At 45.0% G+C, this 25,385-nt stretch overlaps 1 protein-coding gene across 1 annotated transcript in view; it reads left to right on the forward strand.

Moving 5' to 3' along the window:
- The first annotated feature begins 3,173 nt into the window (after positions 1-3,173).
- The window catches only part of TMEM132B (transmembrane protein 132B), a 221,093-nt gene continuing 198,881 nt past the window's right edge, over positions 3,174-25,385 (forward strand). The window contains exon 1 of the mRNA XM_088019419.1: positions 3,174-4,063. Coding sequence (XP_087875545.1) covers positions 3,174-4,063 — 890 coding nt within the window. The remainder of the gene's footprint in view (positions 4,064-25,385) is intronic.

The following is a 25,385-nucleotide window of genomic DNA, read 5'->3' on the forward strand; positions in this document are numbered from 1 at the left end:
ATAAATCCCACTTGGTCGTGGTGAATAATCCTTTTAATGTACTGTCGGATCCTATTGGCTAGTATTTTGGTGAGAATTTTTGCATCCATGTTCATCAAGGATATTGGTCTATAATTCTCGTTTTTAATGGGGTCTTTGTCTGGTTTGGGGATCAAGGTAATGGTGGCCTCATAAAATGAGTTTGGAAGTTTTCCTTCCATTTCTATTTTTTGGAACAGTTTCAGGAGACTAGGTATTAATTCTTCTTCAAATGTCTGATAGAATTCCCCTGGGAAGCCATCTGGCCCTGAGCTTTTGTTTGTTGGGAGATTTTTGATGACTGCTTCAATTTCCTTAGTGGTTATAGTTCTGTTCAGGTTTTCTATTTCTTCCTGGTTCAATTTTGGTAGTGGATACATCTCTAGGAATGCACCCATTTTTTCCAGGTTATCTAATTTGCTGGCATAGAGTTGCTCATAATATGTTCTTATAATTGTTTGTATTTCTTTGGTGTTGGTTGTGATCTCTCCTCTTTCATTCATGATTTTGTTGATTTGGGTCCTTTCTCTTTTCTTTTTGATCAGTCTGGCCAGGGGTTTATCAATCTTGTTAATTCTTTCAAAGAACCAGCTCTTAGTTTCGTTGATCTGTTCTACTGTTCTTTTGGTTTCTATTTCATTGATTTCTGCTCTGATCTTTATTATTTCTCTTCTCCTGCTGGGTTTAGGCTTTATTTGCTGTTTTTTTCTAGCTCCTTTAGGTGTAGGGTTAGGTTGTGTATTTGAGATCTTTCTTGTTTCTTGAGAAAGGCTTGTATTGCTATATACTTTCCTTTTAGGACTGCCTTTGCTGCATCCCAAAGATTTTGAACAGTTGTGTTTTCATTTTCATTGGTTTCCATGAATTTTTTTAATTCTTCTTTAATTTCCTTGTTGACCCCTTCATTCTTTAGTAGGATGATCTTTAGCCTCCATGTGTTTGAGTTCTTTCTGACTTTGCTCTTGTGACTGAGTTCTAGTTTCAAAGCATTGTGGTCTGAAAATATGCAGGGAATAATCCCAATCTTCTGGTACCGGTTGAGACCTGATTTGTGACCTAGGATGTGATCTACTCTGGGGAATGTTCCATGGGCACTAGAGAAGAATGTGTATTCCGTTGCTTTGGGATGGAATGTTGTGAATATGTCTGTGAAGTCCATTTGGTCCAGTGTGTCATTTAAAGTCTTTTTTTCCTTGTTGATCTTTTGCTTAGATGATCTGTCCATTTCAGTCAGGGGGTGTTAAAGTCCCCCACTATTATTGTATTGTTGTCAATGGGTTTCTTTGCGTTTGTTATTGATTGCCTTATATAATTGGCTGCTCCCATGTTAGGGGCATAGGCATTTACAATTGTTAGATCTTCTTGTTGGATAGACCCTTTAGGTAGGATATAGTGTCCTTCCTCATCTCTTATTACAGTCTTTGTTTTAAAATCTAATTTGTCTGATCTAAGGATTGCCACCCCAGCTTTCTTTTGGTGTCCATTAGCATGGTAAATGGTTTTCCACGCCCTCACTTTCAATGTGGGGGTGTCTTTGGGTCTAAAATGAGTCTCTTGCAGACAGCATATTGATGGGTCTTATTTTTTATTCCAATCTGATAGCCCGTGTCTTTTGATTGGGGCATTTAGCCCATTTACATTCAGGGTAACTACTGAAAGATACGAATTTAGTGCCATTGTATTAGCAATGCTACATTTCAAATCTGCTGCCTGGTTGCATTTCTTCTTGCAGTGGCTCTAGGGTTGGAGATTTATTATTTCTGGGCAGGGATGAAGCCCTGTCTGTTCTTGGCCTGATTTGCCAACCCTGGTTCCTGGTGGACTCTCTTTAATGTGAAAAAGCTTGTTGGGTCTGTGTTTTCCCACTTGAAAGAAATAAACACACACACACACATATATATATATATACACAAACACACATATACATGTTTATGTATATATTTTAATTAACAAAATAATACATAGTTGTAACAAGGTTAAAGAAAGTAGAAACCTCGATGTCAAAAAGTGAAAACCTTGTTCTTTGGTTCTATAGACACACAGACATAATTATATGTACATTTATATATATATATGTATATATGTAGACACATAAATATGGAACATTAAAAAATCTAAGTAGGATCATATAGGATACATTTATAATTTTTTATACTTAGTGAGTGACATATTGTGGACATTTTTTCAAGTATGTCCATGTAGCTCTACCTCATTTTTCTTACGGGTGCTTGTTACCCCACTGTAAAAATGTGTAGTTTATCTTGTGTCCTACTGATAAACCTTTAGAATGGTTTAAACTAATTAAGAGTAATAATAGTAACAATGGCATGACTGATTGATATTTATGTGTGTCAGCACTGTTCTGAGCACTTCATATTTACTAACTCATTAATCTTTACAATAACCCAATAAGGTAGGACTTATATTTACATCCTGTGCTATACGAGGGCATTTGAAGCGCAGAGAGGTGAAAGTAACTCGCTCAAGTGGCTCAGTTAGGAAGCAGCAGAGCTGGGATTCTGGCTCCAGCACATGCACTCCTAAGTTTGTGTGCAATGCAAAATGATGCTGCAGTGAACATCCTTGTAGATAAATCAACCTGTATGCATTCCCACTCGGATTTCAGAAGGAGAGCTTTCTAGAAGTGGGAACGCTGAGCCATAGCTTCACCCTCATTTCAATCAGAATCCTGGAGAGGTCTGAATGTCCATGTAGACGCCACATCTGGGAGGGATGGGAAGAAGAATAACTATCAAACGGTGAAGCCGTAGCAAGTCCTATACAATGGCACGATGCTGACTCAGGTGGGCTTTGCAGGTGCACAGCCTCCTCTCTGTGGGGCGACCTGACAAAGAGGGCCGTGATCCTCTGAACTTGTCTTCAGAGAGCTGGAGGAGGCGATGTTTTCTCTTGGGTGAGGTGGGGGGTGGGACTGTGCAGCCACAGATTATTGGGTCAGTGGTACATGAGCTCCTTCCCACTCAACACTGGCTGGTTTAGAAGATTCCTGAAGAGCCCTGTGCTGAGTCCAGGGGTGGCCCAGTGTGGCCGGGGGTGGATTGCTGGGCCAATGGGTGCAGACTTCACTGTGTTGGTTTCCTGGCTTCTCAGGGCCCGGCCTTTATTCTTCCTTTGCCTTCCTTTGTCACACAGAGATGGAGAGCCGAGGGATCGTGGATAGTCTGCAGAGGTTTTCCTCGCTGCCTGCCTATCTACCCACAAGCTTCCACATCGCCGACGCGGAGGAGGCCTTCTTCCTTAAGGAAGCCAACCAGGACGTCACGAGGAACTCCAGTCTGCAGGCGCGGGTGGAGTCATTCTTTGTCTACCGGGCCCGGACCCCCCCGACTGTCAATGCCAGCTATGGCCCATTTTCAGCAGAGAAGACAATCCCGCAGGAGCTCTTGTTGACTTCCCCAGCCTTTGGAAACATGGAGAAGTTTCCCTTCCACTGGAAGCTGAAATCCCACATCCTCGACAGCTCCATCTACTCCAACAGACCCAAAGTGCAGACCTTGTTTTACATCACTGGGATGGACTGGGGCGGCAGCGACCGCGAGGAAGATCTACCGTGCGTCAAGATGTTTGCCTTCCCCGAGACCAGGGAGGTGGCGGCCAGCTGTCGGCTGCAAGGGGCCCCGGGGCTGTGTGTGGCTGAGCTGGAGCTGCTGCCCGAGTGGTTCAGCTCCGGGCTGGACCTGGAGCCCGAGGAGGAAATCCCGGCTTTGCTGGGGGGCACTGCGATGGAGCTCTTCTTCACACTGTTCCCGGCCGACCGGGCCGGCCGGTGTCCGCTGGAGGAAGAGGGCAAGTGGGAGAACAATGTCCACTCCGGGCAGCAGCACCCCCAGCAGGTGCCCCCAGCCCGGGAGAGGGTCGGGAGTGTGGTGGTCTACCCAACTCAGGACGGCCTGAAGCGGTCCCTGGTGAGCCTGGATGAGAACGTCGTCATCTCAGTACCCCTGAACCTCGTCCGGGAAGGGGGCACGGCCACCTTTTTGGTCTCTCTGACCGGCAGCTCTGTGGCAGACCACTTCACTCTGAGGTAAGTGGCTTTGCTGGGTTGGGCAGAATGGAAATCGACTTCTGGTCATCAATACATTGTCAGTTAATAACGCGGTGTTCCTCGTCCGCTGAGTGTCCCGTGTCATCAATACATTGTCAGTTAATAACGCGGTGTTCCTCGTCCGCTGAGTGTCCCGTGTCATCAATACATTGTCAGTTAATAACGCGGTGTTCCTCGTCCGCTGAGTGTCCCGTGTCATCAATACATTGTCAGTTAATAACGCGGTGTTCCTCGTCCGCTGAGTGTCCCGTGTCATCAATACATTGTCAGTTAATAACGGGGTGTTCCTCGTCCGCTGAGTGTCCCGTGTCATCAATACATTGTCAGTTAATAACGGGGTGTTCCTCGTCCGCTGAGTGTCCCGTGTCATCAATACATTGTCAGTTAATAACGGGGTGTTCCTCGTCCGCTGAGTGTCCCGTGTCATCAATACGTTGCCAGTTAATAACGGGGTGTTCCTCGTCCGCTGAGTGTCCCGTGTCATCAATACGTTGCCAGTTAATAACGCGGTGTTCCTCGTCCGCTGAGTGTCCCGTGTCATCAATACGTTGTCAGTTAATAACGCGGTGTTCCTCGTCCGCTGAGTGTCCCGTGTCATCAATACGTTGTCAGTTAATAACGGGGTGTTCCTCGTCCGCTGAGTATCCCGTGTCATCAATACATTGTCAGTTAATAACGGGGTGTTCCTCGTCCGCTGAGTATCCCGTGTAGTGAGGAAACTGACAAACATGGAACAGAGACCCATGCAAGACGGCAAAGTAAAGCGGGGCATTTGGGCACGGGCCCTGGGCGTCGGTGTTCTCTAGAAGCTCCCCAAGTCATTCTGTTGTGAAGCCAGGATTGAGAACAAGTAGGCTGGCAGGCAAGCTCTCAGGTGACACGCCGAATCTGTCACTGCTGGCCTGGACTTGCTGCCCTAAGTGGAAACTTGGTAAATGAATTCCACTTCCCAACTACGGGAAAGAGCTTTCCGAGACAATGTCTCCGACCTCGCAGGTTTTCATCAAAGTGAAGAATCAGTAAAGAATCCTTTGGTAAAGCAAATAACCAGTCTCTGTATGATGAAGATGCAGTTTTAGGATTGGAAAAAGTGGGTTACTTCTCAGTGCTGGGGGAGGGCAAACCTGTCCTTAGCTTATTTTGCTCACAAAGCTTCGTGGATAGCAGTGGTCCTGCCCCTGCCAGCTCTGTGCCCTGGGGCAAGTCGTCTAACCTCTCTGGGCTTCTGTTCCCTCACTGATGATGATGGGGATTATGATGGGCTGGACGTCTCGGGAGTGCTGTGAGGATCACTCAGGTTAGTGAAGGTCTTGGAACAGAGTCCTCACCGAGTGTTAGCTGGTGGTGGTTTCCCCGGTGCTCAGATGCTGAGGTGGTGGTGCCATGTAAATGAGCCCTGTTTTTCTGGTTGCAGGTGAGAAGTGGGAAGAATTCATCATAAGCCCAGTGTAGACCCTTTGCTTCTGAGGGAGGCTGAAGTGCCAGATCACACCTGTTTGGGGGTGTGCCCGTTTGGGGCCTGCGATAGGATGCTGAGGCTCTGGCACATCCCAAGTGGGTTTAGTAGCCTGCAGGAAGCCCAGTTCCTGTTGGAAGCCTCTTGAGTTAGTTTGGGTGATAGCTGAGTCAGAACTTAGCTTGGACCCAGCCCTGTGCTAGTCACCAGTGGTCGGGCTGGGGTGGTCTAAAGCCCAGTTCTTGCTCTGCAGAGATTCCTTCAATACAAAGCAGCATCACATGCTTGCTCTACACCAAGAGTGGCAAAGGTATGGATTCTGCACTTGTACCACTGAGTGTACCTTTTGCCCAGCCAGATGTTGTTAATCGACTGCAGCGCTTCAGCTCTCCCTCTGCATGGCAGACATTGTTAATCAGTTTTAGCATTGAGTCCAGGACTCCTGGCAGCCCCTGCATGTCCATGTGAGGTGGAGTGGTTGACACTTAACTTATCTGCCATCCTTGGTGTAGAGAGAACATTGTTGGGTGAAAAGTTTGAAGAAAGGGAGAACAGATGGTCTGGTGGTCAGGGAAGCATTGAGAGCCTGGTTGGAAAAGGCATTTCAGGCCGGGGAAATGGCATAAATGGTACTAGCTAACTTTCATTGAGGACTGAGAATCGTCCAGGCCACATTCTAAGTTGTTCACATGCATTTACTCACTGAGTTCTAACAATGAACAACCCAAGGAGGTGAGTATTACTATTACTCCTATTTTTCTGAGGCACAGAGAGGTTGAGTAGCTTGCCCAGGGTCACACAGCTAGGGAGTGGTGGGTGTGCACCCAGGCGGTCGGGCTCTGGAAAGGCTCTAGGTGCCCTTCATTCCCTCGCAGCCCCCTTCCTGGATGGAAGACGGGGGTGGGGGGCAGCTGCTGCACCCAGGCTGTGTGTGCCCAACAGCCATGCCGGAGTGGGGGCTAATTTAGGGAGGGGGAGTCTAGTGAGGCTGGACGAGGACCCCACATGGAGACTGGAGAGGGCCCCGAAGTGTCACCATGGTGAGGGGCAGAAACCCCCAAGCTTGATTCTCTCCCGCAGAAGTGGATGTGAGAGCTGAAATGGGCTCTCACTCGGACTCCGCCTGGGGAGGTCAAGCACGAACTGTCAGCCCCGGGGAAAGAGTAGCCGCGGGACCTTTTGGTTTCAGCGCTGTCAGGGCGTCCTCCTCTGGAGAGCCTCTGGGGCTTTCCATCTCACTTGGGCTTTGATGCTGCGGGGGCAGGAGATGGAGAGGGACGAAGAGGAGGCGGGTCAACCCAAGGAATGTCCCCACACCTTTGTTTAAACTGCACTTGTGGAGCCTTGGTGCTGCCCCAGAGGAGAAGCACCTAGCCTAGAGTTTGCAAACTGTCAGCCACAGTGAAATCAAGGCTGTGTGCGTGCGCGCGTGCGTGTTGCTGCATTTGGCATTCCCCGGTATAAGAGCGTGGCCAAGCTCTAACGGTGGGGGATTTCACTTAACGTTTTCTCGGTGAAGTCTTCAGGCTCTGGCACCCCGGCCTTGGTTGGCTGCAGTGAGGCGTGCGTCGTGCCCTGCCTGGTTCCCCACTGCCCCCAGGCCTCCCCGGGGTCTCACACCTGCCCTCTTCTCTCCCTTGGGTCATCTCTCCGGCTCCTGCGGGCCCTTGCATTGCGAGTCTCCTGATGTACTGTTGGAAAAAAAGGGAGATGCGATGCTAAAAGAGGGGCTAGATTCTAATCTCTGAAGGCGGATGTCACCACCTCATTCACTGCGTGTGTCGGGTGAGTCCACGTGACCAGCAGGTGCATCCCAGCCAGTGAGACTAGAGCAGAAGAACGCCCGGGACACTGTAGGTGTTCAGTAGGTGCGAATTGATGCGGTTATTCACTATAGTTGATGCCATTATGGTGCTGTGATATATGAATTGGTACTATTAATGCATACTTTACTTTTTTAAAAAACAGTTTTATTTATTTGTTTATTTAATTTTATTGTTTTAGAGAGGGCAGGAGCAAGGGGTGGGGGAGGGGCAGAGGGAGAGAGAGAATCTTAAGTAGGCACCATGCTCAGCACCGGGCTCAGTCTCACAACCCTGAGATCATGACCTGAGTGGAAATCAAGAGTCCGGTCCTTAAAGGGCTGAGTCACCCAGGAGCCCCTCACGCTTTACATTTTTATGTGTCCGTGTGCCAGGCTCTGTGTTAATCCTTTATTTATATGCACTTTCTTGCTGTATTATCACGGGCACCATACAAAGTATTATTCATGTCCATTCTGTGGATGCGGAAACAGACTTGGAAAGGTTAGGGGTTGCTTGCTGAAGTTGTGCAGTGGGGAGGCACTGGTTTTCGGGCCCAGGTCTGCATTCATGAATCGGGAGCTCTCATTTGAAACTACTCTTCTGGGCTGTTCTGCATGTCTAGATAGGGACCAGTCTCTACCTATTGAACCTTTCTGGGTCAGCATCTAGTTTCTTATCTTCATGCTTTCCTAGAAATGACTGCTCCGTATTACGCTTTATTTCATGGCCACAGAAAAATGCACTGAAATTGTGGATCACCGGAGTGAAAACAAAGGCTATTTAGACAGAGCTTCTACGTCCAGGGGATCTGTCACCATCACTTGCGTTTGGCGGAGACTCAAGGGCAAGCAGGAGTGGGGGAGCTTATAGTGGAAAGCAGGGAAGGCTCAGGTCCACTTGGGTCAGAGGTTGCTGGCATGGGGAGGCCAGAGGCGGGTTAACAAGAAGTGAGCATCTTATGTAATGGCTTTTCCTGCTTGGCCCTGAGTTGGAAGCAGAGATGATAAAAAGGGACGCTGGCAGTCCTGCACCAAGTTCAGACCTTTCTGGGCTGATGACCAAGAGGCCACGGTCTGGCTTTTTGTCCTGATTGCTGCAAGGTGGTGGGTCGGAGTTTTATTATTACATTTTGTCTGGCTATTGTTCATTTGTATATACCATCTCTCAAAATAAAACACTGTTTTTGGACCTAGGGAAATGTGTGATTTCCCAACATAACCGATTGTCTGTTTTAATCACGTCTCTTATGAATGAAATGTGACACATTTCATTCTGGCTCAGATGGAGCCCTGGATCAAAGCGTGAACATGCACAAGATTTGCTGAGATCCAATTTCAGAGCTGAAGATGTATGTAAAGGGGACAGATGTGTGTGTTTTCATGTGTCACGTTGCTATTTCAGACTGCGTATTGTATTGGGGCCAATTTGAACAAAGTTGAGTTGATGATTCTCTAATACCGAAATAGTTTCTGTTAAACATTAGTATCTAAATCTGACCATGCATTGAAAAGGCTTTTGGCAAAGGGATAGTAAAGTAGTTTGGAGGGGTTGAGGGCTGTTGGCAAGGCAATGCTGGGCTGGACTCAGGTAGATCTTTGTTACACTCCCAAGAAAGTTGAAAATACTGTGAAATTTTCCCCACTCCAAATATAATGTCCCTGAGGCTCAGAGAGATCCTGGAAAACTTTAGGTCTGATTTATTAAAATCGCTCTCTCTCAGCTCACGCAGAGAGCCTCTTGGGCTGACCTCCCATCCTTTTAAGCAGTGGAGCCCAGGGGTTAAGCTCATGGACTCTGGAGCCAGTCTGCCAGTGTTCAAATCCTGCCTCTGCCACATACCAACTGTGTGACCTTGGGCAAGTTACTTTATCTCTCTGTGCCATAGCTTCCCTGTCTACACACGGGGACAGTGGATGCTTTAAGTGACTATGAAGTGTCACCTTTGTGCTCAGACGATTCTTCCATTTCTTTCTTCCTTCCATTTCTTCCTTCCTCCCTCCCTTCCTTCCTTCCTTCCTTCCTTCCTTCCTTCTTCCTTCCTTCCTTTTTAGAGAGGGATGGGGGCAGAGAGAGAGAGAGAATCTTAAGCAGGTTCCATGCCCAGCATGGAACCCGATGTGGGGCTCGATCTCACAACCCTGAGATCATGACCTGAGCCAAAAGAGTCGGACCCTTAACTAACTGAGCCACCCAGGTGCCCCATTCTATTTCATTTGGTAGCCACCCCATCATTCTGGTTGTTCAGGTCAAACACCTAATAACTGTGATTGGCTTTTCTCATTCTCTGATACCCTACATATGAATGACAGCAGATGCTGGGGCTCTTCCTTTCAAATATCCAGAATCAAACTTCCTCCACTGCTGTGACCCAGGTACAAGCCAGGGTTCTCTCTGGGCTGGACACCTACAAGAGCCTCGCCACCTCCTCCCTTGCCCCCTGAAATCTCTTTTTGAGCAAAAGCCTGAGTCCTTCCACTGGCCCTCAGGCCCTGCATGATCTGGCTCTGTCGTCTCCTTGAGCTCATCTGTTAGGACTCTCCCACTCACTCCATCAGCAACAGCCACCAGTGTTCTAAAGGACCCAGCCCCCTCCGCATTTAACACTGGACCCCCATCCCACTACCCCCTGCCCTGCTCTGATTTCTGAACATACCACTTTTGTCAATGATGTGATATATCATTATTAACGGTTCACCTCTTCCTGCTAGAATGTAAGGCAGGGACTTTTGTCTCCTTTGATGTGTCCTAAGGATCTAGAACAGTGCCTGGCACGTAGTGAGTGCTCAGTAAACATTTGTTGGATGAATGAATGAATTTGGAGGTACTGCAAGACATCGTTCTTCAACAAAGGGTATAAATTGTCAGGACTGTATGAATTCATGATGTAAATAAATAAGAGTTTCATAAGTATTGAAGGTTTGGATGCTTTGAGGCTCCAATTCTGGCAAGAGTGTCCTGTTGCCTATAATGTGAGAACCGATTCATTTCTAATTCTACATGGACTGTGTCAGTATGTCCTGAACTTCAGTAATTCACACACCACCTTTGTGATCTTTTTGTCACGTTAGCTACAACCGTCTCCTCCCTTCATAAGTCAAGTCATATCTGTGTGCCTTCTTGCACTTTTTTTGGTTTTGTTTCTAAAGACTTTATTTATTTATTTGACATAGAGCGAGAGAGAGTGAGCATGAGTTGGGGGGGCAAAGGGAGAGGGAGAAGCAGACTCCCCGCTGAGCAGGGAGCCTGACGTGGGACTCGATCCCAGGGCCCTGGAACCGTGACCTGAGCTGAAGGCAGATGCCTAACCAACTGAGCCACCCAGGCCTCCCCCTTCTTGCACTTTTTATTTACTGTTTTTCTTTAAATCAAGTCACTTTTGTAAAATATATATAAATACATTGAAGAAGGAAAGCTAACATTTGCCACCATAGATAGAAACCAGTATAACTTTTTCACGTGAAAGGGTATGATAAAAATCACAGTAACAACAACAACAAGACAGTACTAAGTTCTAAGTGAGTATCCTACATTTGCAACCTAGTCTCTGTTTCCAAGGGGGTTGAGCACGTGCTGCAGAGAGTGGGTTCACACTCCCTCAAGTTCAAATTCAAGTTCACATTCTCAATGGAGGGAGACAATAAACAAGCAAATGAGCAAAGTCATACACAATTGAAACCTGTGTTAAGTGCCATGATGGAAACAAACAGAATGCAGTACGTTTAAATTTTATTTCATTTATTTTTAAAAACTTTTGTTTTGGAATAATTTTAGACTTAGGGAAAAGTCACAGAAACTGCAGTTTCCCCTAATGCTAACATCACACATAATCACAGCAGGAATTTAAAAACCAGGAAATTAACATTGGTATAAATTATTAACCAACCTACAGGCATTATTAAAGACTTCTGGTTGTTCCCATAATGTCCATTTTCTGCTCCAGGATCCAGGGAAGGGCCCCACATTGCATAGGGGGGGTCATATCACCTTAGTCTGCTGAATTCTGCTTCCTGGTCTTTTTTTTTTCCCCCCTCTTTCATGACCTTGATACTTTTGAAGCATGCTGGTCAGTTATTTTTGAGAGTGTTCCTCAGCTTGGGATTGTCTGAGACTTTCTCATGCTTAGGTTGAGGATGTGCCTATTTGGCAGGAAAGCCGACGAAATGCTATGTCCTCGGTGTATCATAGTGGGAGGTGTGTGATACCGCGGTGTCTTATTCCCAGGGATGTTGACTTTGGTTACTTAGCTGAAGTGGTGTTTTTCCAGTTTCTTCACTGGAAATTTGCTTTCCTCCCCTTGTAATTAGAAATCATAACATCTGGGAAGATACTTTGAGACTGTGCAAATATCCTTCCTTACATTATATTTTCACTCATAAATTTCAGTGTCCATCAGTGGTGCTTGCCTAGAATGCGGTAATTTTTGTAAAAATTTATTTATTCATTTATTTTTTAAATAAAAGCTCTGTGCCCAGCATGGGGCTCCAACTCACGCCTCCAAGATGAAGAGTCACATGTTTTACCTACTGAGCCAGCCAGGTGCCCTGAATGTGGTAATTTTTAAATAAATCAATTAGAAATGAATATTATAGAAGAATCTTGGCTCTGCTGATCACTTCTTATTTGAATGTATATAAGGAAGTAAGCCAATAGCAGTTAGTCACCAAAGAAGTCATTAGATTTTTTCTGCCAGGTTCTGAAATTAAGGAAGATTGTCTGTGCCCTCAGGGGATCTAGAAGGCTTTGAGGGGGCTGACATTTTGACTTGAAGCATTACCTAGAAACACAAGGTGCAGAGTAAGTCCTTGAGGAAGCGGTATGGACAGGAAGTGACACCAGAAAAGGAAGACCAGTGTAGTCCATGGGAGTTAACCAGGGCAGGCTTCCCAGAGGAGGAGAGTGCAGAGGATGGGCAGCTTTTGACTAATTAAAGGAAAACAAGAGGATGTATGTATGTGAGTAGGACAGTAAGATCAACGAATCTTGGGAGGCAGGTTTTCGAAGTAGTGAGAAGTAGTGGGGCCAGTGGTCAGATTTCAACTCCTCCTTACTGGCTCTGTGACCTCGTACAAGTTACTTCACCTCTCTGAGCCTTGCCTTCCTCTAGTCTAATAAAGCTGGTAATAGCATCTGTCTTTCAGGATGACCGTGAAGAGTAAACAAGATAATGCAGGAAGGCACTTGGCAGCAGTTTTGCCTGTGATGCTTGGTGCCACTGTGAGCATCTAAGTGGATTCTGGAAGCTTCCTCCAGTACCCACTGTGGGGACCTGATACCCATCACATCTACTTAGTGAGCACCTGTCACGTCCCAGGCTACCCATTAGACTCTCTGTGTGTTGTCTCGGCTCATCCTCGTGACATCTGGAACTTACCTGTTCCCACAACTTAGAGATCAAGGAACAGGCTCAGAAACACTAGGTCACCTGCCCGATGGTCACATAGCTAGAGAGTGACAGAGCCAGGACTCCAACCAGGCCTGCCTCCTTCAATGCCCGTACCTGTCTCATGGTCCCCCGTTTCAAATGTTCATAATCTCAATGCTTACCTTCACACTTAAATAAATAGTGGCCTGTTTGGTGAATGTTACTCAGGTGGCACCCAAAATCCAGGCTTTATTAATTTTTTCCCCAAATAAAAGTCAGATTTCCCTTGAGGAATCTGTGCATAGACACAGGTGCTCTGATGTCTGCAGTCCTGAAGCCCAGATCAAGTCTAGAGCTTAGAGCTAAGATTTCAGTGGTGCTTAGAAAGGAAGGCAGGTGATTATTTCTCAAACAAACCGTGACTTGCAGAGCTTGTTTAGCTAGTTCCACATGTTATCTGCTGCATTTAGTGAGCCTGTTTCCAATAGTTAGTACATGATGCTTAGCCCCACCTCTGCCTCGTTTTCCCTCCCAGACTCCCTCTGCACTGGAGTCTGGGAGCTCTGACAGAGGATGGCGGGAATGGGTGTCAATTTCAGAGGCTTGAGGAATTTGGCTACAAAAGGGGATGTCGATTTGTGCAGAGAGCTTTATATCAGGTCACAATTTTGGAAAATTGGAGTATGCCTAGATTTCGGTGGCGGCTGGAATTTAGTGAATGCTTAGCTTGGGCCAAGCTACTCTTTGATGTTTCATGATTTGACCCTGGAAGTCATGGAGGGGTCAAAGCTAGGAGGTTGTAATGATTATCTTCAGGGCTCTCATACAGACAAGGAAACCCAGTAGTGCTTCTGAGCCCTCCACTCTTCGGGATGTTCTCCTGCCTGTGGGCATAGTGGAGTACCAGCAGGAACAGTGGCTCCTCCTTTGTTCCAGGTGTTTGTCTGCAGGTGGCTGGTGCGTGACCGTGCCTGACCATGGCACCCAGGCTCACAACCTCTTTCTTTTCCCTGCTTAGGGTTGCCTTGTCCCTGAGGGCCATCTCCCCTGTTGAAATGTTTGCAGGGCATGACTCCTTTGCATCCAGGGATGGGTCTGGCACATCACCAGTCTGGCAGCCCAAACATCATTGGATGATTATTTCTGTGTGTGTGTGTGTGTGTGTGTGTGTGTGTGTGTGTGTATGTGTGCGTGTGCGTGCATGTGTGTGTCTCTGTCATCTGGTTTTGTTTGACCCATGGTAGGCATTGGCCAGAGGCTAGACAGTACAGAGAGAGAAAGGATGATAGCTAGTCTCCTTCTTCCCCTCCTGCTGAGCCTCAGAAAGACACATGACTTCCTCAAGGTTGGGAAGCCATGAAGTCAGGATTTGAACCTGGGTCTTTCCATTCCCAGAATCTGAGTGTCTTGCTGCCATCCTCTGCTCAAAGAGGCCGCATCTTGAGATGGTTTTGCTGAAACATCCATCAGAGAGAATGGATAAATAAATAGCTAAATATTTATACAACGACTTCATGTCACAATTGTTGGATACAGCTCTAAAATCTAAGGCTAAGGGGAAGAACAAAGCAAATTATCGGCTTGTACCTATAGCAGGGTACAGTTCAGAACACAATTCTGTTGGTTGTGTATAAATGCATTCATATGTAGTCAGAGGCCTAAAACATGCACGGGCATCATAACCTCCAGCATCGGGGGAGGTGGGCTGAAGGCATCCAGGGAACTTCAGCCATGTCTGCATGTTTTATTTGTTAATCCTGTTGGTGGGAGACGTGGGTGCTCATTTGTTCATTTTATTATCCTCCATAGTCTTTTAGATGTTGGAAATATTTCATAATTATAATTTTCCCAGCATTTTATTAAGAAAAATTTCAGACAGGGTAAAGTAGAAAGAGATTTATAGTGAGAATCCTTATGCCCCCCCCTTAGATTCTACCATTAATATTTTAATAATTTATCGTTCTTGCCTTACTACTTATCTTTCCATCCAAAAATCCATCTAATTTTTTGATGCATTTGAAAGTAAACTGCAGATATTCATTCACTTTCCCCTAAGTAGTTCAGTGTGCACGTCATTAGCTAGGGTTCAATATTCATGTGATTCACATATAGACCAATTTATGGAGAACTGCCATCTTAACAATATTGAATCTTTCAGTACACAAGTAAGGCTTCTTTCTCCATTTATTTACATCTTTAATTTTCTTCAGAAATACTTTGTACTTTTTTTTTATTAAGTGTATTCTTCAATATTTTAGTTTTTAGTGATATTATAAATGGAGTTGCTGATTTTATTTTCATTTCTCTAATTTTTCACTGCTAGTGTGTACAAATAGAGCTGGCTTTTAGGTAGTGGGTTTGTATCCAGTAGCCTTACCAAATTCACCTGTCTTTGTCTTTATACTTAAAGTGTGTCTCTTGTAGATGGTATATACTTGTGTCTTGTATTTTTATCTATTTTGACAATGTCGGTCTTTTAGTTAGAGAGATTAACCGATTAATATTTAATGTAATTACTGATGTGGTTAGACTTGGGGGGGTCACCATTTTATTATTTGTTTTCTCTTTCCTTCTTTTGTTTGTTGTTTCTCTGTTCTTTCTTTTGAGCCTTTTTGGGGATAATCTGAATGTTTTAAAGAACACAAGTTTAACTTTTCTATAGGCTTTTTAGCTGCACTTTCTTGAGTTATATTTTCAGTGGTTGCTTCAAGGATTACAATATATACACTTAACTTTTCACATTCTGCGTTGAGTTATCACTTCCTGCAAAATGTAGATAGTAGGCCCATTTAACCACCCCTTTTATGCTTAAGTTATTTTATACAGTTATGTAGAAATTTTAAAATTCCTAGAAGACAATATTATAATTTTTGCTTTAAGTAGTTTCATGTATTAAAAGGGAATTAAGAAGCAAAAGCAAAAAAACCAAAATAGTTCTTTTGTATTCATCCAGACTTTTGCCATTTCTGGTGCTCTTCATTCCTTTCTGGGGATCTCTGTCTTCATTTGGTGCCATTTTTCTGCAGCATGAAGGATTTCTCTTTGGCAGTGAATTCTCTTTGTTTTCTTTTATCAGAAAATGTCTTTATTTTATCCTCATTCTAGAAGTGTCTCTTTGCTATTTATGGAATTCTGGATTGGAAAGTGTTTTTTTTTTTTTTTTTTTTTTTAGCACTTTAAAGATGTTGTTCCATTCTCTTTTGGTCTCCAAAGTTGTTAGCAAGAGGACGGAGAGTTAATGGACTTGTTCACCTGTAGGTAATGTGTTGTTTTTCTTTTGCTGCTTTGCTTATTATCTTTGCCTTTCAGCAGTTTGACTATGATGTGCAGAAGCATGGCTTTTTCATGTTTATCTTGCCTTGGGTTTGCTGTGTACTTGATTTTGTACATTTATGTCTTTCATCTACTTTTGGAAACCTTTGAAGCCATTATATATTAAAAAAATTTTTCTGTCTCATTTTCTTGCTCCTCTGAATGTCAATTGTAGGACATCATTTAGATCATTTGCTGTTATGTAATAGTTCTCTGCGGCTCTGTTCATTTTTTTCCCCTGTTTTTATTCTTGCTCTTTTTACACTGGATAACTTTTACTGACTTATCTCCAAGTTCACCGAATCTTTCCTTTGTTATCCCTATTTGCCTATTAAGTTTATCCAGTGAAATTTTATTTATAGATATTGTAGTCTTTAGTTATAGATTTTCAACTTTGTTCTTTTATTGTAATTTTTATTTCTCTGCTGAGATTTCCTGGCTTTTTGTTCATTGAGAGCATGCTTTCTTTTATGTCATTGAGGATAGTTATAAATCAGTTTTTAAAATCCTTTTCTGGTCATTCTAACATCTAGGTGAATCCAGGGTTGGTCTCAGTTGATGGTCTTTTCACTCTTGAATGAGACTTATTTTTTTAAATCTTCATATTTCGAGCAATGTTGTATTATATCTTAGCTATTAGGAATGTCATGTTGTGGAGACTCTGGATTTTGTTATTCTCCACTGAATGATGTCTCTTTTGTCTCAGACAGTTTGGATGGACTGGAACTGGAAATCTCTTGGGTCACAACTCTGGTCTCCGCGTAGATCTTATGAGTCTTTACTGAGATACTTTGAGGCTGATCTGCATATACACTTTTCAGGGTTCAGCCAGATATTGGCAGGTGTAATTTGGGCATGTCCTCTCCTGCTCTTGCCCTTCCACGATTCCCTTATCCCTCTTTAGCTGCCTCAGCTACTCTGGACTTAGTCCTGTGCTCCCCCAGCAGCCCCCCCCACCCCCACAAAAAAAAAAAAAACCCTTCTGTATCCCTTCTGTGGGTGGTGCTTCCCCTGCCTCCCACAAGGACGACTGCACTGCCTTTCAGGCTAAATGCAGCAAAAATGGGGCAGTCTTTCTTAGAGCTGTCCTCCTTCTCTAAGTGTGCGGTCCCGACCATGATCTGTTTCTGTTCTCTCTCTAGTGCCTTCAGGTAGCTGCTTTTTACCTTATACCTAGGGTTGGCAGCTGCTGTCGGCAGGTGAGTGGCATTTTCCTCAGTCATTACCTGAAGTTGGTGTAGCCTATTTATATTTAATGTAATTACTGACAGGATTGGATTTAGGTCTGCTGTTTTGCCATTTGTATTTTATTTGTCTCATCTTATTTCTGCCCTTCTCTTCCTTCTTCCTTGATTTCCTTTGTGTTAATCAAATGTATTTTATTATTCCATTTTAATTAATCTTTGGGGTTTTTTAAAGCTATATCTCTTTGCATTTTAAGTGGTTGTTATAGGGATTTAGTATGCATCTTTAACCTTATCACGGTCTAATTGGAGTTGACATTTTATTACACTCGGTAAAATATAGTTACTTTGGAGCAGTATTGTGTCATTCTCACTTTCCTTTGCGCTATTATTGTATATATTGTATGGATATATGTTATATTTTGACAGTTTTAGGATTCCAGTTCTTTTGTAGACTGTAGATTGTCTCTCAGTTTGGATTTGTCTGATGTTTCCTCCTGCTTAGATTCGGGTTATGCATCTTTTGCATGAATGCCACAAATGTGATGCTCACCTCTCACTGCATCCTATTAGATGGTGCATGATTTTAATTTGCTCTGTTGATGGTGATGTTCACTTTGTTCACGTAATAATTAAGGTGGTACCTGCCAGTGTTTTCCACTATGAATATACTGTTTTGCTGTTTGTAATTAATAAGGTTTTGTGGGGACTTACTATGACTCTCTAAACACCTCATTCCTCATCAGACTTCCAATTTATCATTTGTTAATTTACATTGGCATGGAATTATGATTTCCTCTTATTGAATGGCTTTGCCCAGTGGAGGCAGTAGTGAGAGACTGCGGGGTGGGCAGGAGTAGAGAAACTAGGGTAATTATATTCCTCTTGTTCTTCTTCCTGATATGACTCTGGCAGAGGCTGCTTTCCCCCTCTGGCTTCACCTTCTGTAGGACACAGGCTCTCCTCCAGTTGACCCTGCCAGGATTTTAGTCCCCAGTCATGGCCACAGTCCTGGGATTTTAGGTGACACCCCTTCCTCCCCGTATCTCTCTAGCATAGGGGGTGGAGTTGCTTCTTGCTGTCGCTAAAGCATGGGCTGCTTCACCATTCCCTGGTGGGTTCCTACTTTTCTGCCATATAGAACCAATTCTCTGTATTAAACTCCCACTGTTGAGTTATAAAGAGTTGCTTCTGTTTTCCTAGCTGGACCCTACTGGTACAGAGGGATCATCATTTCAATTTGGGACATTGAGTTTGAGGTGCCTTTGGGACATTTAGATATATGTGTGTCTGAGGCTCAAAATTGATGTCTTTCCTGGAGACACATATTTAGGTGTCCCTGGCAGTTTGATCATAAAAATTGAAGCCTTGGGAAGGATGAGATTTTCTGAGAAGAAATCATGACAAGAAATGATAAAGGGGAGCCTTCAGAAGAACCACCAGGGAAGGAGCAGGGAAACCGGGGGAATGTGACATCACACAAGCCAAGAGAAGTGATGGGAAAGAAGGGTGGGTCAGTAAGTTGAATGCTGCCGGGAGGTCGGGCAGGAAGTGAAAATGATCCTTTGCATTTTACATGTGGAGGCCACTGGTGACTTTAATAAGATGCTCAGTGGATTCATGTGAGTAAAAGCCAGATTGAAGGGCTTTGGGGGTCCAGTTCTGACTCCAGTTACAATGCGTGGGGTTGTTCCCACACTAAGCAGTTCTGCTGGAGCAGACTGGCTGCTCCTCTCATAAGGGCCCATAGTCTCTTGTTTATCACAGTCTTCTCTGCTCCCTGCTCCTCCCCAAAACTGGGTAAAAATTCTGGACCTAATTCCAGTGTGTGTGTGTGTGTGTGTGTGTGTGTGTTGGTGGGGGGAAGTCCCCCCCACCAAGCAACCCTCTGATACCAGCTGATGTCCTACAATTCAACTCAACTCTGACACTCTCCACCCTGAGAGTGTATGAATCAGATCCTACAGGCTAAGGGCTTAGTCCCACAAGGCTGCCCCTCTCCACTTCAGACGTCATTTGTGAGTCCAGGTGGGCACCTATGCTTCTGGTCAGTTGGCCATACACCACAGGTTCTCACAGCCCTCTCCATGGGTTTGACTAATTTGCTAGAGTGGCTCACAGAATTCAGGGAGTCAGTTTACCCACTAGGTGACTGGATTATTGCCAAGGATATTAAAGGGTACGATCAACAGCCAGATGAAGAGATCCGTAGGACAAGGTCTTAAACAAAGGAGCTTCTGTCCTCATGGAGTTTGGGGCCCAGTACGGCGGCAGCTAGGTGCATTCTGGTTCAGCATCCTGGAAGCTCTCCAAACCCCATCCTTTTGGGTTTTTGTGGGGACTTCATTACACAGGCATGATTGATTAAATCATTGGTGATTGGACATTGGTGATTGAACTCAACGGCTAGCTTCTCTCCCTTCCCTGGAGGATGGGGGTGGGACTGAAAGGTCCAACCTTCTAATCACATGTTTCTCCTGGTAACCAGTTCCCATCCTTAGATGTTGTCCAAAAGTCACCTCATTAACATAAGCTCAGATATGTTTGAAAGGGGCCTGTTATGAATTATCAAGATACCTTTATCACTCTCACCATGTAGGAAATTCTAAAGGTGTCAGGAGCTCTGTGACAGAAATGGAGACAAAGACCAAATATATATTTCGTTTTTTCCCTAAATATGTATTTCTTACTATAAGTCATGATATCACAAAGGGCAAGTGATCTCTAAGGTGTATTAGTTAGGGATTCAGGTCAGCTACATGAAGAAACCCCAAAGAACAGTGTTCTTACCCTCAAGACAGGGATAGATTTGGGTGAAGGCAGGAATGTGCGTAGATAGGTATCGGTGGATCAAGGATGTCAGGGCATTAAAGATTGTATGATTCTCTTGACCTTTACCTCAGTGCCACAAGATGGCTGCCACAGTTGTAGTCATAACATCTACATTTCATGGAGAAGGAAGGAAGAAGAGTGGGGGGGGGGGTGGGGGGAAATCATGTGGGCCTGAGTCTGCCCCTCTTGAAGGAGGCTTCCCAGAAGCACCAGCCAGCACCTTTTGATTAATGCTCAGTGGCCAGAATCAGTCTCATGATCAAGCCTGTCCAGCATGAGTAGGGAATTGTAGGTGTTTAACTGGGCATATAGCCAGTCCCCTTGCCCCAAATCAGGGGTTTCTTGATAAGGAAGCAATGGAGGATGGGTATTTTCTGCCACACATGATTCGGTGGATACAGGGAGGGCAGTATCTTCCAGCATCATTCCCAACATTTGGTTGGTAGGAGGAGGGCAGGGTGGAGAGTAAACTGGGGACTTGGGGTGTCAGGGGGGATTCTTTCCCCTAAAGCTGAGGGAAGCTCCAAGTCCTGGTGGTAACATAGGCCTGACCGATTTCCAGGGGCCTGAAGGAACTCTTCAGTGTGCCTTGTCAATTTCCAAGACACAATTGGGCAGCTGTCTTACTTTTTAATAGAGTGGTAGAGAATTTTACTTAAAAGAAAAAGAATAAGTAATTTTGTGCACAGTAGATCCACTCCCAGTAATTAATTTGGAGCTGGTGTAATTTGCTCTTTCAGCATCTTGTAGTTGTCTGCCAGTGACTTGGGCAGTAAATAATTTTAGAGAAATTCAAAAGGGCAGTACTAATCAGAGACTCAAGCTACGCTTTATGATCTTTTCATTCTGATTGGTGGGGTATTGTTTGGTGCCAATTTTACTGAATTTCCAGTAAGAGTGCAGTGTCCTATTCATCTCTCTGTTGGCTCCTTTATTTTTTCTTAAAGATTTATTTATTTTTATTTTAGAGAGAGAGAGGGAGGGAGGGAGAGAGCGAGCAGGGGTAGGGGTTGAGGGAAGGGGAGAGAATCTTCAAGCAGAAGCCCCCTGCCCCTGCTGAGCACAGAGCCTGATGTGGGGCTGGTTCTCACAACCCTGAGATCATGACCTGAGCTGAAACCAGGAGTCAGATGCTTAACCGACTGTGCCACCCAGGCGCCCCTCTCTGTTGGTTCCTTTAAAAGAAAAATACATCTCTACCTCCATTGTGTTAAGATTGATTATCACTTCCTGTCCTTTATTTTTTTTAATTTTTAATTTTTTTAAAAGATTTTATTTATTTATTTGACAGAGAGAAAGAGAGCTAGAGAGGGAACACAAGCAGGGGGAGTGGGAGAGGGAGAAGCAGGGATCCTGACATGGGGCGTTATCCCAGGACTCTGGGATCATGACCTGAGCCAAAGGCAGACGCTTAATGACTGAGCCACCCAGGCACCCCTCACTCACTGTCCTTTGGAGAGATTTCATAAAATCTGGAGGCAGATCGTGAATTGTGTAATGGTGTAACCTCTAATCTATAATGGTAAGGTTAGATATAATTTTTAATTGCATTTCTTTCTATCTGTGTGGTCTAAATCTATAGAACTTTTTGCAAGAAATTCAATACTCATGCCTCTTTGTGCTTGGAGTATTTTATTCAAACTTCTGGTCCATCGTTTAACCCAGCACATTACAATTAACTAAATTTGTGTCAATCTCTTTGATTATGAGCTTCTTAACATGGGGACTGCTGATTTGGCAGTCTGTGTCTCCAGCCAGGACTGTCAGCCTGTTAGAGCACATGAAGTGTCCCTTGAGTTGAATTAAATTTGAAATCCAGAATAAGAAAAGTTGCCAGTTACCTCCAGGGCCCCAAGTAATGATTTTTCCTCACTTACAGCAACATAGTTGCACCTGCTACTTAATGAATCCATTGGCAGTTTCCCTCTAAAGGGGAAATCAAAATCTTTCCCAGTTCTTGTGCCCTGTTGGGTTTAGCCGAAGGAGCTTTCTGCCTGCCCTTGGAGTTGGGATGTCAAGATTGGTGTTTGGAGATGTTTTTCCAGAGGGAAGGAGTAGAAATGAAGACGTCCATTTTGCATTGGTTAGGATCTCAACTGCGGATACTTTACGTGCAGTATTTTGAAATTCTGGTTGGGCTAAAAGTAGAAAGACAGGTGGAGGTCAAAGGCCCCTCTGTTGTTGCAAATGTGCAGCAACTGATTGAGACCTAAGGGAGCAGGGTGCAATAGGAGAAGGCCCAGCTGGATGTTCATAAGGCACTAGCCTGCCTGTCCTACCTCATCTCCCACCACATGCCTCTTTGCTCACCTTGTTCTAACTGCATGCACCTCTCAGTTCCTAGAAACCACCAAGTTCACTCCCATCTCGGGCATTTTCTTTGTTCTTTCTGCTCCCCCATGGTGAGCAGGGCTGGCCCCTCCTCACCATTTCACTTCATACCTGTAATACCCCCTTTCAGAGAGGTCTTCCCTACCATCCCTAAGTGGTCTCCAAGGCCAGCCATGCTTCCGTGAGCCTGCTGCGTTCTTTATGGCACTCATCAGTACCTGAAATTAACTAAGCTATTTATTCATTCGCTTATTTACTGTCTGGCTCCCCCACACTCGAATGTCAGCTCTGTGCAGGTAGGGACACGTGTCTCCTGTGCTAAGAACTGTGTCTGGGCTGGCTGCTGGAACTCAGTTAACTCATGTGGGTTTAATGCCTGTTATGGGCTAAATGGTGTCTTCCCCCAGATCCGTATGTTGAATTCTTAACTGCGCCCCCCCCTCCCGGCCAAACAAGGTCTTTAACGAGGTAAAATGAGGTCACCAGCATGGGCCCTAATCCAATACAACTGGTGTTTCTACAAGAAGAGGAGCTTAGGAGGACACACTCGGAGGAAGAAATCCATGTAGGGACACAGAGAGGTGGCAGTTGACAGGCTGAGAGAAGAAACCAACCCTGCAGGCACCTTGATCTTGGACTTTCAGCCCCCAGGGCTGTGAGAAAATACACTGCTGTGGTTGAAGCCGCCCAGCGTGTGGTACTTCATTATGGCGGCCCTGGCACGCTCGTGTGGTGCCCTGAGATGGACGGGAGTGGGGTAGCTCTTGATACAGTCAGCGGGTAGTCCACTGGTTTCTTGCCCTCCCTAATCTGTGTCCTTTCCTCCATGAGTCCTTTGTTTCCCATTCTGCTTCATTTTTTTGTGTGAGAATTCCGGGAGCACAGGTTTTTATTTTTGGAATGGATTGATTGGGGCCACTGCTTGGCAGATGTGTGATCCCCAAGGATCTTGCTCTGGACTTTGGGTTTGGAGAACATCGTCAATGCAAAGGGGGAGGTTTTACTAACGTCTTCTTACTGAAGTCCTCTCCCTGGAGCCTCCTGTTTCCTACATCTGAGATGACTTTTCCACTTAAATTTTCCTGGGGCATAGGGACGTCTCTGGTGTTCTTCAGATTCTCACGAGAGTTTGTGGAGACACGGAGACCTCACTCAGCTTACCCACAAGCACGTTGCTTTCCTTGGTCAGATATAGAAGGTGGCTGTTTTAACTAGCAATTAGTCAGTCCCTGGAGTCCTAGATGTTTCCTGCCAGGGTTCAGCTTGAACTAGGCAGACACGTGGAAGGAGACCTCCTTTGGGGCTTCTCCTGGGGTTTCAGCCAAGCCCTCTAAATGCACTTTCCATTGCAGACCACCCTGCGCTCCCACCTCAATGCTTCTCTTTCTTCCTTGCATGTCTAGGAGCCTTTACTCCTGCTTGGCAATCTTGTACCCCTCGGTGCTTGCTAGTTAATTGCAATTATGTGCTCTTAAAGAGAATGGAGAGAGAAAAGAGACTGTTTGTGGCTTGAATGGGAAATGAAGAAGGGGGGATATTTCCAATGCTGCATACAGAAAAACAACCCCTCAATTTTCGTGGCTTCGTGTTGCAGAAAAATGTTGAGAGTTAAATTTCATTTTGTAGCCGGGCTGGATTGCACAGCTGAAATCCATAAGATCAGATATAACATTTCCCTCACTGAGCAGGTTAATAAAGCCCCTAATAGGATTTGCTGACCATAAGAACCACAGACCAAGCAGCAGGAAGATTTTATTTATTTGCCATCTGTATGTAAATTTTGCTATTATGGAAATTGTGTCAGAAATTGGACTGCAAGTAGATAGCACACAATGTACTATAATATTTGAGCTAAGATACAAAAAAAAGCCACCTCTGTGTGTGTATGTGCACATGAATAATCCAGCTCATTGTGGCTTTCTGTAAGAAACTCAATCTCAGACTCCAGATCTCACCTGTGATCACAGTGGACGGGCTCATTTAAATATGCAGCCGTCACTCAGAGACTAGGAGATGGGGGCTGAGTTTTCCTGGGAAAAGAAGTGTCCACGCTTGGTCGTATTATTAGCTCTCAGAATCCAGTGCCAATCCGTCTTTTAGTGGCTCCCCGGGTGACTGTAGAGAGACCATTGCATTGCAAAGGGACAAATATTTTTGGAGGTAATTATAGCTAGGCATGGAAGAGAGGACCACCTCTTTGCTTTTTACTCTGAAAGAAACTCAACTGACGTGAAGAAATTAAACCAGGACTCAGGATAGTGGATGTCAGCGCAGTTTACATAGTTAGCTCCCTGGGGTAGCAGAGGGAGTGGCTCAGTGCATCGCACTCTGTCACGCCTGCTTACAAAGTTGGCCTTGCCACCGCTTCCTGTTTCCATAGCGACGCAACTGGAGTCCAGAGAAAGTGGACGACTCACTTTGGTGAGAGCTGCACATGAATTAAATCACCTTCTATGTTCCCGTGAGTTCTGAATTTCCTTCCTCCCCAAAAGTTGCTAGGGGTCTAAAATGACTTTTACCTTTAAATTCATGTTAGGTGCCAACCTAACGGTAGCCTGCACCTCGCACTTTGGGAACCAGTAGTACTGGGGAACAGTCATTTCGGGTGACACCCGAGATGCATGTGAGGCGTTCCAGTGCCAGAGACAGTGGTGTGGGTAACGCTGAATTACCCAGTGGGAGTATGTTCCCTCCGCATCATCTTCTGTCCTGGTTGCGTCAGGAGCCAGTCTGTCTGTGTTTGATGCCCAGTGCCTCTTGTATCCTCTGCTTGCTTGTCTGTGAGTTTGTTTTCATCCTGAGCAATGCGAGCCCATGCCCCAGGCTGGGCGCCTTTGGCACGCAGCTGCATCTGGCTAGAACCCAATAACATTGTTTTGTTTTTATTGTACTTATTTTAGGGATTTCTTATCTTCATGGAAAGTGATATTGCCTTTTTTCCTTTAAAGTGCTGATCTATTACTTCCTCCCCAGATAAATTTATGTGAACCCAGGGAGCAGATTTAAAAGAAAATATGAA

Source organism: Eumetopias jubatus, unplaced genomic scaffold, assembly GCF_037043125.1.
Source record: "Eumetopias jubatus isolate StellerSeaLion01/CBP00866 unplaced genomic scaffold, mEumJub1_p1.0 scaffold_16, whole genome shotgun sequence".
Lineage (NCBI taxonomy): Eukaryota > Metazoa > Chordata > Mammalia > Carnivora > Otariidae > Eumetopias > Eumetopias jubatus.